Source organism: Clarias gariepinus, chromosome 23, assembly GCF_024256425.1.
Source record: "Clarias gariepinus isolate MV-2021 ecotype Netherlands chromosome 23, CGAR_prim_01v2, whole genome shotgun sequence".
In the NCBI taxonomy this organism is placed as follows: Eukaryota; Metazoa; Chordata; class Actinopteri; order Siluriformes; family Clariidae; genus Clarias; species Clarias gariepinus.
The window spans coordinates 9,952,673-9,965,553 of NC_071122.1; the positions used below are offsets into that span (position 1 = coordinate 9,952,673).

The 12,881-nt window shown below is 35.3% G+C and overlaps 1 protein-coding gene across 2 annotated transcripts in view; it reads left to right on the forward strand.

Annotated features, from left to right (window-relative positions):
• LOC128511627 (metabotropic glutamate receptor 7) overlaps positions 1-12,667 on the forward strand; it is a 224,341-nt gene extending 211,674 nt beyond the window's left edge. The window contains exons 7-9 of one of the 2 annotated variants that reach the window (XM_053484568.1): positions 3,380-3,626; positions 5,463-5,484; positions 12,357-12,667. In XM_053484568.1, coding sequence (XP_053340543.1) covers positions 3,380-3,626; positions 5,463-5,467 — 252 coding nt within the window. In that variant the 3' untranslated portion in view covers positions 5,468-5,484; positions 12,357-12,667. The remainder of the gene's footprint in view (positions 1-3,379; positions 3,627-5,462; positions 5,485-12,356) is intronic. The other variant, XM_053484569.1, reaches the window with a different exon arrangement.
• The last annotated feature ends 214 nt before the right edge of the window (positions 12,668-12,881 follow it).

Here is a 12,881-nt window from a genome sequence, read left to right on the forward strand (position 1 = left end):
ACTACAATACTAAATTGTATTATAGACCATGGTACAGGTACTGTACCATCTGACTACCATGGTACCCATACCATAGTAAAATCTCTTTATTGTAGTAGTGTTATAGACATGACAAACCATAGTTTTTAAGAACATAATGTAGTAACAACCTGCTATACTGGGTATGAATAGTTACTTAATATTTCTTATTCTTATAGACCTTATTAATAGTAATATCACAGTCATGCAAATATGTTGAATATACATGGTTGCGATTTCCTGCAAGCACAGGAACTACGTGTTCATAAATAATCTGTTAATGTTTGAGTATCCGCGTACACAATCTTGTCACTCTAAATTATTAGTATGGTTAAATGTTCTAACTTTCTAATGGTGTTCTACATGAAAGTGTTTCTGAAAGTGAACCCCTCGACGCTAGGTTTCTACTTTAAACTTTTGTTTCAGCAAATAAAACGATCAAAGAACTATAAGGATGCCAACTGGGATGTTTTATTTATATACATACCCTTTCGTTAAACAAACCTTTTTATAAAGTATTTTTTTTAAGCCAATATCACATACCACACTGGTAGAGCACAAATTAACTAAAAGCTCTATGCCTGGAATAAATGCTTCCTATCTATCTAAGTGCCTTTAGATAAAAAAAAAGTGTCAGTTTTAAAAATGAAGACATGACAGAACTCTCATCTTTTTGTTTAAAAAAAAATTGAATTATTAACTGTTCTAAAATGTATTATTTTGTTCTAAATGGATCACAACACCAGTCTTTATCTTCACACTGCTTTCTGCCATGTAACCGTCAATTAAAGGATAATATGAACAATCATATCAAACTTGCACATGTCAAAACATGCTTTTTGTGGTGGAATTGACATTTTAGTGTCTCACTATTAAATCTTATCCTTTATTAAAGAGGAGTGAATTAATATTTTATATAAACTTTTTTCTGGTGACGGTCATGGTGAATCCAGGTCTACCATGCGACCACTATGTGGGAATACAAGGTGAGAGTACACTGGGGATAGGCCATCCCAGGTCATCATGCACAAACTATCAAATCTAGTAGCAATTTAGAGACAATAAATGCATTGATTGGCATATTTGTAAGAGATGAGATGAAATCTACTGTAAGAACTTGGAGAGGATGTGGAACTGGAAGAACAACTCTGCTTTTTAGGTCATTTGGTACAAAGTGTAGTTTCTCAGCATTCAGATACAAACTCAAAAGATTTTTAACAGATGTGAATATAGGTGTTGATCAAGTGCTGAGCTGTGTGTGGGCACCATGGGAAATGCTCACTAGACTACAGGATCTAAGGCTCGTTCCGGTTCATTCTGATACTGTACTTAAACATGTCAACCATGATCTGATTCAGAACTGGAACTCCTGCCAGTTCATTACTCTCCCAATGGCTGATACTGGATATGCTGAACCACTGTAACCAATTTATTGTCAAGAATGTCCTAAAGGCACATGGGCTGGTAAAGCAATGGGGCTGACAGGGCATAAGCCTTAGGTACTTCACTAGAAGTTTAAGTACTTAGGTACAGTAGAAGTTAACTTCTTAAATTGGTTGTTAGTCGCTATGTATGTTATAAATAAGGAAATATGTTTTAGATTAGTTCCTATTAGGTAATGTGGTTTTACTGATATGATTCTCCTGATAGGAAATGGTAAGAGTAAAAAAGGTCGTGAGACATTGTGCACATACTGTAGAACTAAACCTAATTTTTTTTAAGCCTCTGTGTTACAAATAGTTGCTAGTTTCAAGTGACTAAAAATAAAAATGTAGATATAGCCTAAGGGTTGACAACTGGTAGACTACAGTACTGTAGCTAGCTAGCAACACTTTGGAAGATTGGATAAATACATGGAAATAAAACCGTAGTTCAGCTTGAAAAGAAATCTAAACAAGATTTGCTGATTTTGTTTGCACTGAAAAAAATGCACACCTGCTGATGCTGAGAGCAATACATAATATGGTAATAATACACCAATAAAAAGATCCTTGATTGTCCAATCTTCTTTAATGTCAAGTCCAAATTATTACTGTTTAGCTTCCAGCCAAAGCGCAGATAATGAGGCTATTGCTGCAATTCTTCCAGACTGTAATACCACAATATGGTTAGGACAAAAACGGCTCGTATCCTTAGAAGATCCTTGGAAGGCCCATATTAACACATTACTGTAATCTGCACATAAATTGCGGATAAATGGAACTAACACACCTATTCACACACACACATATTCACAGTTCACACTAATGTGGTCTGACGTAAAGTAAAGCTCCACAGATACTTTACTACAGTATTTAACTTTAGTGTGAAACAAGGCAAAGGAAATATGTATTTCTGAGTAATATATTGTACATTTGCTTTTGGAGACAGACAATTATTCATGGTGACCTTAATCATTCAGCTTGTTTCAGAAAAAAGGTGCTTATTATTTCCATGATATGCAGCTGTTGCTGCTGAAATATGTAATTCAACAAATATATAATAAGTACATACATAATGCATTGGCCTCGAACCCCAGAACCTGAAGGTGCAATGCCAATGTATTATTCATATACTTATTATATATTTGTACATTTCTCCCCTGACTGATGGGTTTCCTCCAGGTACTCCAGTTTCCTCCCAGAGTCCAAAGACATGCAGTAGGTTAAGACACATCGGGAATGTGTGTGTGTGTGTGTGTGTGTGTGTGTGTGTGTGTGTGTGTGTGTGTGTGTGTGTACATACAGTATGTGCCCTAAAATTGATTGGTACCCCTTGTTACAGTGTACCCTGATTTGTGCACAAAGTCTCCTGAGACAGGCTCCATGCCTCCTGTGATCCTGTAAAGGATAAGTGCTATAGAAAAGGAATGAGTTATGCATTAGACATGTGGAACAGCAGTTTACTGGTTACAGTAGCTCTGTCGCCTCACACTGCCAGGGTTGGGAGTTTGTCTCTGGTCCTGTCTGGAGTTTTCGTGTTCTTCTTGTGCTTAGTGGATTCCCTTGGGGTACTACAGTTTCCTTCCACAGCCTGAATACATGTGGTCTAGGTTGACTGCCATTTCCAAATTGCACAATGTGTAATTGTTACACCTCATCCGGGGTGTGCCATGTCTAGTGCTTTAAGTTCTCTGGGTTAAGCCCAGGTATAGATAATGGATGAATGTTCATGAGAAAATAATAAATCTTCTTTTTTTATATTTTATTTTTATGATTCCTTATAATATAAAATGGGGAATAGTGTTGTAATGCAGTAACACAATTTGTTTCCGGTATGTTAAATATTTTATATATATATAGTTCTCATTATATATATATATGAGAATACTACACAAAAAATGTATAATGAATGTTATTTTTTTGTATATTTTGTTACTCAGCTGTACATCCAGACCACCACGCTCACCATCTCCATGAACCTGAGCGCCTCGGTGGCTCTTGGTATGCTCTACATGCCCAAGGTCTACGTGATCATCTTCCATCCGGAGCTAAATGTCCAGAAACGCAAGCGCAGCTTCAAAGCAGTAGTGACGGCAGCCACCATGTCATCACGCCTCTCGCACAAACCGAGCGATCGACCAAACGGCGAAGCCAAGACAGAACTGTGTGAAAACGTCGACCCTAACAGTAAGTAACAAATTTGCACATCTCTTCTACGGCTATGCTGTTTATTTAATTCTAATGACGCACACTTGCTAATGATGAAAAGTTAAGCCTTTTTTATTTTTACCAGGTCTCTGTGGGAGGAAAGGTATGAGTAATCCCAGTCAGTCGGGTGTAAGTCACGATATTTGGTGTAGTTTTTAGCAGATGATGATCTGCTAAGAATTCCAGACATATGCGTGTAGGTGTCATTGAAACACCGGATATCTTTATAGTCTTGAATGAAATAAAATATATACAGTACATATATACATTTCATCAGCAACTGTGCTCATTATTATTATTGCTAATTAATTAATTGGTAATTGGTGCATGCCATTGTTCTCCAGCTGATTTGAAAAAAAAATATCTAATTAAATCCACCTTCTGATAAACACCCTGTTCTTTGCTCCACTTTAAAGAGCAAGGTAAAATAGGCATAAGTCAATTTTCCATTGACTTTCTTTCACTGAATGTGTCAAGTGTACATTTGGATTTTCTTTTTATTTATTTTTTTATAAATTACCTTGTCATGACACAAAGATCTGGTGTAGAACAAGGCTGGCTGATGAATGCTTTCCACTATCTTTTTTCTTTTGTCAATTATCATAATATTAATAATAATAATCAAAATAATTAAGTATTTTGTATTATGTCTAAGGCACACTGTTTTTTTCATACATTTTTATTTGATGACTTCATTATTACATTAACACAAAAAAAATCATTTCTGATTTCCAAACATTAGTATTCCAGAAAAGTATTTGTAAATATCTGTAGGCCAAAAAAGAAAGCAACAGATCATGTAAAATACCACTTCTCAGACAAAACAGAATGAATAAATAAATAAATAAACAAATAAATAAATAAATAAATAACAAGCTTTTAGGTTTTGCATGTACAGTATAAAAAAAAGAGACAAGTGCAACAAAGTCCTGCAGGATGTTCAGTAGAACTAAACAGCTTATTTATTTAAAAAAAAACTGCACAAATTGTAACTGAGACTATAGTTTAAGTAAAAAGGTAAAAAATATTTTACATAATACTTTTATAGTATTTTTTGATTTTTTAAAGACATGCTTTAAATAGCAGTTATTTGCTTTTATATACACTGCAAAAGTCTTAGGCGCATGCAAATATCTGATGTAGAGCATGTCTATTTATACAATATGTATACAGTAGCAGTGAAAAAATTGAACACACCCTTATATTCAATGGTTATTCTTAAAAATTTTTTTTATTGTTTTCACAATGTCCTAACATTGCTAATAATTAATGAGAACTTACAGGTTCCTGTTAGGATTGCACAAATGAGATTGCTACCTAGTTTCTGGCAAGCTTCTATTCTTTATTAGGCACATTTACATATTTAGAGTGGTTATTATTATACCAAAGTTAAAGTAAAAAATTGAATGAATAATTAAAAAGAAATTACAAAAAAATGTAAGCATGAATAACTTTGAAGATAGGACCCTGTAATTCTCTCAATTTAATATTATGAAGAAAAATGATTCTGCTATTTGATGTCTAAAGACCTCAGGTATGATATATTTCAGAGACCTAGTGAGTATCTGTCATTTTCATTTGATTTGACCATATTAAGAAAAATGGCTGGCTTAACCCTCTGCATTTGTTTCCTCTTTTACATAATATCCATATACAGTGTATTGGAGGCAATGATGACTCCATTACATGTCTTGCCTTACAATTACAAGTGCAATTTTGAAAATGGCATAGCTAGTTAGGCCATTTAGAATAACTTGCCCTGCTTTTCTTTGGCCTTACTAAGATAGCTCACCAAATCCATTTTTCCTCCAACAGGCTAATTCTCATAATTTATAAGGTAAGACCAAATTAATCTTCTCCTCTTTTTTTCCATTATGACCTTGCTCCATTTTTAAAAGCTGTAGGAAAAGACGTGAAGGTAGTGCTAATAGGACTTTACCAGTCATTTATCATGCCTTCAAAAAGTTTCACCCCAAGGCTCCATGACGATCTTGCCATGCCTTCGAGCTGTAGTAAAAAAAAAAAAAAAAGAAAAAGAAAAGAAAAGAAATTATAATCAAGTTTACCATTTTGTTCAAAGGATTGGAAATCCAGTTGGTTTTGTTGGTTCTTATTTTATGTATTTAAACCTTTATCTTTAAGATAAAATGAAGCCCTTGAAGACAATAAAAACATCCATGTGCATGACACTTTTTTTGGAAGGTAGATGCACCCTAGGGCATGTATTTTTCATTGGAAATGAGGCCAGTTCCTTGGGGACCTCTGGCCACAGGCAGGTCATGGCAAATCTCAGTCCCAAGTCTGACCCTTAGCTGTAGGGCAGACAGCTGCCTTTATACCTGATGGATCATCGTGGGGATTGGAATGTGTACCTGCAGGGTTGGGCCTGCAAATAATAATAGCATAAAAATCCTTATTATGTCCTAAGGTGGATCATACAACTTTGTTATAGCTAGCTTTGAATGTATTGATATTGAGGTAATTGTTGTTAATTATGCTTTAACACCAACATAAAAAAAAAAATTGGGGTTGATTTATACAAAGGTTGATTTATACAAAGTAGGATATACAATTTAATATACATTTGATATCCAATATCCAAAACTTCTAAAGCATATAAGGGACATTTAGGTCAAACTGGGACGTTTTATTGTCCATCAAAACAAAACACAGTTATGACAGATAAAAACTACCTTCATTTCTTTATATAGTCCCCATATAATGAACCAATGCACTTACTAATGAACTTACATCATTTCACTAGCGTTTGGACGCCATCAAAGTTTTCTCAGTACTTCAGATCATTGAGTGGATTGCCTGCTTTATGTCTAAAATGCTGGCTTCCCAGGAACTCCTTTAATGTCCCAGACACGGAAGTGTCCTGTGGAGATAAATTTTCTGCCCTTATTTACAAAACATATTATCAGGTACATCCTGCTTTGACATGAACACCCATCATTCAAAGTCATCGTAGATAACTTTGTGCTTCCAACTTCGTGGCAAGAGTTTAAGGAAAACCCACGCATGCATATGATGCTCAGGGTTTCACGAACATTTGCCTATAGAATACAGTATAGCACATGGTCCATGCCTGTTGCATCTCTTACTGTAGCAGAATGTCCAAAAAGCTCTCACTCTCACAATCCCATTAGAATCGTAACTGATCTGTCCAAGAGGGTCAATTTGTCCCTCTTTTACTTGTTTCTAATGTTAACTTAGCCTTCAGTGTCTAAATTATATTTATGAATATGTACGTGTGTAACTACACTGAACCCTGGAATGCTCTGACACTTTAGTGAATGGGCTGTAATGATAAAAACCACAAGTGATAGCACAGTCAGTACATAGTATAATTATTCTGATCACTTTCATCAATCCCCCTGGCACATGCAAACTTTCAGCCATTTACTATGCAAGTTTCATTACAGAGCCTGACAGGGATGATGGGCCTAATGCAAGAAACAAGTTTAAGTGTTTTCTTGTAAAAATGTCTTTGTTCTCATTGCCTTCCGAATAAGGTACATTTTTTTTATATTTGGATTTTGTTTAACATGGAATTTTACTCTTTGAGATGAAATTGAAGTGTAAAATAATGTATCATATACAGTAGGCATTAACATTAAAGGCTGCTAACTTGTAAGATATTCAAAGGGTTTTATAATTTAGAAAGTGAGTTTAATAAGTACAGTATTTATAATATTTGTGAGTGTAATAGAGCAGGACCCTACGTGGGACTTTCTTCGTTTCAATAGAGCATCAAACTGATTTAGGTTTGTAGGGGTGTACACATACTGTAGCATTTGACCTCAGCATTTACTTACAAAAGGCATACAAAACAACTAAAGATCCTTTAAAGTGGTTATGTTTATTTTGATACCATGATAGCTTGACAGGAGACCTCCATAATGAATCAGCACATCAGTTTCTTTCTAATAGTCTTTAAATATAAAGTTTTATTCTCTCAACTTTTGTATACAATGCTATGTTTTGTCATTTCATTTACTAATTCAGAATGTGTCATTAAAAGCAGTTCTACAGTATAAATAGTCCTCTCTCTCCTAATGAGTTGCCTTTAGTTAAATAATATACTGTACATAAACACTTGCTTTATAATTGACCACAAAAAAAGAAGCCACAATTGTATATTAACACCACAAAACATTGACTTATTGACACTGATTAAAGCCAATGTTAAAAAAAAGTTAATACTGGCTATGATTAAAATGTATCAGAACACTTAGTACATCATAGCCTGTCACAAACTGGACCTGGCAGGCAAGTAGCCCAAGGCAGCTGACTCAGCCACCAAACTCCCCAGATCACAGTCTGACCATGTACCCACGGGATGCACTGAACAAACAAGTTTAAACCACAGAGGCTTCACGCTGCTACCCACAACACCCAGAGGATCCACTGTCAACGTCCTGGTACCGAACACCACAGCACACCCCCAGAGTGGATATAAGATACTTGAAATATTTAAAAATAAATGAAATATTCTGCTTGATATACTGTACATTTTGACTGTGGTCAGCTAGTTGACTATCCCCTGACATAGAACCTTTAAAGGGATATAAACATATCGTGATAATAAAATTATGATGAACTGTTTTAAAATTGTATTTAAAAGACATTAAACATATTCAAACTGAAATACATCTTGATGCACACACAAATATTACATTAAATGATTAAAATTAAATTAATAAAAATACATCGACACACTCATTTTTCATTTGGCCTTCTTTAGCTGATTATGGCATTCAGTGTAGTGGCCAGGTGATATGTCGAAATGATTCCTTATGCTCCTAGAACCACTCTTTAACAGTTTAAGTCTTGGAATATGTCTGTTCCATTATGGAAGAAAAACTCCATTGATGTAATAATCTGGTCATTCCATATATTCAAGTTGTCAGCTGACCTAATTTTCTCACCACATAATGTTAATGAGTCTAGACCTCTAGAATAGAGTCACACTGGACTCATCAAACCACATGACCTTTTTCCATTGCTCGTATAAAGTCCAGTCTCTATGCTGCCAAGCAAATTTAAGCCTTTTTTTTTACTTAATTAGTCTCACTTACAACTGGTTTTAGTCAGTTAGTCCCAATCCTGTGAGTTCTTGTTACATGTGTGAAAACACTCTAACTTTCACTATTAAACATAGCTGTGATTTTAACTGTCATTTTTTTGATGTGCTTAAGTGATCTCATTCTCTCATTCATAATATGTTTTTCTTCTGTAAAGTTGATGGTTCAGCATCATCTTTCCAGGTTTTAATAAAGTGTTGGATAATTCTTAACCCAATTCCACTAAACGTCGTTCTCTTAATGCAGGCCAATTATTTGACCCTTCTAAAATACAGTAAGACAATATATTTGTTTATTCTGGCACTGATTTGTTGGTTGGTGCTGTATATTTTGCATTAAAAAGACTTGGCTCGTTAGAGACTTATGATAATATGTGCAGTACTGATAAAATCACTGTGGCGTTAAGGTTTAAGCTTTGAAAGTTGATCTGTTTAAGCAAAGTGTACAGATTAGGAGGTGAGAAAGCTAAAAGACTAAATCACTGCTCTATCACACTCTTCATGTGGAAATGAACCGAGGGTAAAATCCTAGCATGTAGTCAAACGCCATTATGGGTGATGCAAGAAACCGTTGCAAATTTCCTTCTTAAAAAATGGCACAATTGAAGATTGCATTATAAAGTTAATTATAAAGATAATATGCAAGCCATTTCCTCCCTTTCTCAAAAGCATATCAAGACTTTGACCAGCAGAAGTATTCTCATCAAGCTGCGGCTGCCTTTAGTTAGCCAGAAGTTTTTCTATCTCTCTTATGAGAATGGAATGAAAGAGATGAGAGACATTAAGACATTTATGGTGTTTCTTGCGATACGGATGTTCTGCTTAAGGTCAAGCAAGAGATAATGGCTTCCCCCCTCTCTCTCCTGCACATTCATTAGGTTCAGGAATGCTGTGATTGCTGCTGTGGTGTGTTTCGGGCACCACTGCTGTCCAGCAAAATGAGATCTTAAACAGGGGTCACTCTCTCTTTTCCATTCTAACATTTTTAAACAGTTACCGCCATCTATTACTGTGAGATAGACTTTTATAACACGAAAAAGGTAAACTACAAATGTCCATGTTTAAAGGTTTATACATGGGTAAAGAACAAAGTCGTAAAACCACTTCTGGAAATTTGGTTCACTGGTCAAAACCTCAAGCAAAAAAATCCTCTTTTTTTTTCTCAAGGGCTAATCTCAGAAAGGGCTAGGTTTCTCAAAAAATGGATAGGTTTTGTTGCCCTTGTTTTGTCCAAATACTGAATGAATCATGCTTTATGCATTTAATACTTTTAATGCTTTATTAAACTCTAGCCTTTATCAAGGACACATCTTTCACAAATCTGCTTTTTAAAACTATGACAATTTGGAAAATGCGATGAGAAACTGAAACTTAAAGGTCACTATGATCTCGTCAGTGATTGACCTTTAATTTGAAAGGTTTGGAATAGGTTGCATTTCAAAAGACTAAAAAATGTGTCAGGAACAAATAAACATGATAATATTGGACTGAAATATGTTATTATGGCATAATTTTGAATATGCGTTAAAATATATCATTTTTGTTTTTTTGATGGATTCAAAATGGTGGCCAATTCATGTGTAAATATGGTTCCATATGCTGTTAGAGTCCTGAGATTTTCCCAACTGAAGCAGCCCCAGATCATAAAACTGCCTCCAGAGACCACTATGTGTAAGGTTTTTTTTTTCTTTTCGTTTTTTGCACTTCCGTTCTTACGATTATGTATTTTTCACTCTGGAATAGGGTCAGTCTGAACTCATCCGACCACATGACCTTTTTCATGGCTACAAAGTACAGTTTTTATGCTCCCCAGGAAGGCTTTTTTCTGATTGACTGTCTTACTTACAAATGGTTTTATTATGGGCACACACCGACTAAGTCCCAATGCTGTGAATTCCCATCACATTCTGTGTTTAAAAATGCTCTTACTTTCACAATTAAATAAATTAGATTTTTACTGTTGATATTCTTTATGATACAACTTCATCCATCGTTTAAGTGATATTATTTTAGGTTTTGATAATGTGTTAAACAGTTATTTACCTGATTCCAGCAAATTTAATGTTTTCTTTCCTAAATATAATCCACTAATTTGACCCCTCTGAAATAGTGATTTTTCTTTTTTAAGGGGGGCAATCAGGATATGTCGGTACTTCAGACAGATAAAAATATATATTTTCTAACATAAAAGCCCTGTTACTTGCTCCACTAGACCTGGTAATGTCTTTGTTGAGCCTGTGCCCACTGTACCTTCAGACTCCTATTATAGGCAAATAGAAATGAAACCGATGTGACCTGCTGTTCTTCAGAGTGGTTAGAGGGATTACTGTAGCCTTCCTATCAGCTTAAAACAATATGATCGGCAGGTATTTTAACTGAATTACTTAAACCAGCCTATCCGATAACCCTGCAGCAGTCATCGTTCCTGAGTTCACATTTTCTTTCTGTTTGGTGTAAACATTAACTGAAGCTTTTAAGCTGTTGAGATGGGCTGATTGGCTAACTGCATGAATGTCCAGGTGTTCCTAATAAGGTCCCTGCTGAGGGTCTGTCATAGCATGCTACAGTACGTTGACTTGTAATGACAGGGTATGTTCGCTAGAGCAACCGTGTCACAAGAGCTGTTTTAATGTTTGATGAGATGACAGCATGGCAGCATATGTCAGATATTCTAGTGTACTCTATTTAGCACATGTTTCATGACAGATATTATGACAGTTAATGCTTTGCATGTTAAAGAAATATGTATAATTTACCTATAAAATGCATTATTTTCAACAAAGGGTATCATTTAAAAAGGTATGCATGGTCTTATGACTTTGACAGTATGTGTCACACCTTTGGCAGCATCCTCAAAGACTTTTAATGACTTTTGCTACATACTGTTAAGTCTGCTATTATGTTTGTCCATCGTACGACACCATATTCATGGAAATTATTACAAACATTATGCTAGCATGACAAACATAAAATATATGTACATATTGTTACATGCCCGTGTGTGTGGCATGTAAGTGTAGAGGCGCGGATGCTGGTGGCGGCGTGCACGCGCGCTCTTTCCTCTCTCTCTCTCTTGCTTTCCCTTTCATGCAGGTATACTGTCATGCATTCAGTGTGTATTCATTTGCAAAGAAATCTGTAAATACTCAAACACAAAACCACTGAATTTAGTTTAGTCCAAGAAGTGTTAAGGGTAAATGTCTCTAGATAAATCCATGAATCATTACACTTACTGCAGAATTTTCTTTATAAAACATGACAAAATAAGATATGAACTTGGTCAGCATAAAAACATAATTATAAAATCACAAGATCTTACCGGCTTAGAAAAGGCAGCATTCCAGAACCACAGCCCTAAGATCATTTGGCTAGACCTGAATGTCCAGGAAGGTTTCTTGTTTCTGTACTTTTATTTTATATTATTATCTTATTTAGTATTTCATATGTGCATTACTATTATAGCTTGACCTACAGTACAGGTTAGTTTTAGTTATTAAGAATTCAGAAGTGAAATTTGAAAATTAAATAGGTTGTAAAAGTTATGCAGAGAAATCAAATTGAAAACTCAAAAAGTCCATTGAAAACTAATTTTTTTCCCCCTAATCTGTCTACCTTCCTAGGTCCGGCTGCAAAGAAAAAATATGTGAGCTACAACGACCTTGTGATCTAAGGACCTCCATCACCAGAGGGAAGCAATCAGCGAGAAGACATGGTCTTTTGCCATTCGTGAGGGGGGAAAAAAAAGACCCTGGGTTTGAGGGAGGAAGGATTTTTGTGTTTCTTTGGCGTACCGCGTGCTCAATATCTGAGCTCCACTGTACTGCACATGTATCACAAAATAATGGATGATTTTTACATTTTGAATTCGGTAAGCTGGAGCATGGAAAGGATAGAGAAGCTGAATCAGGATGGTGATTTGTCCCCCTACAAAAAAAATAAAACGTTTATTTATTTTGGATTTTTTTTTTTTTTTCTTATTTTATTTTCTTGCCAGAGAAGACCTTTTAAATAGACAGAAAACGGTGTAACAAGTAATGGCACAAATTTCAGCACTCAGCTGATCTGTACTGTACAAGGCAACTCTGAGCACTGGCCCTTAACAACCTGAACAACCTTCCTCAAGGCATTTATTGTTCGAGTTTCTG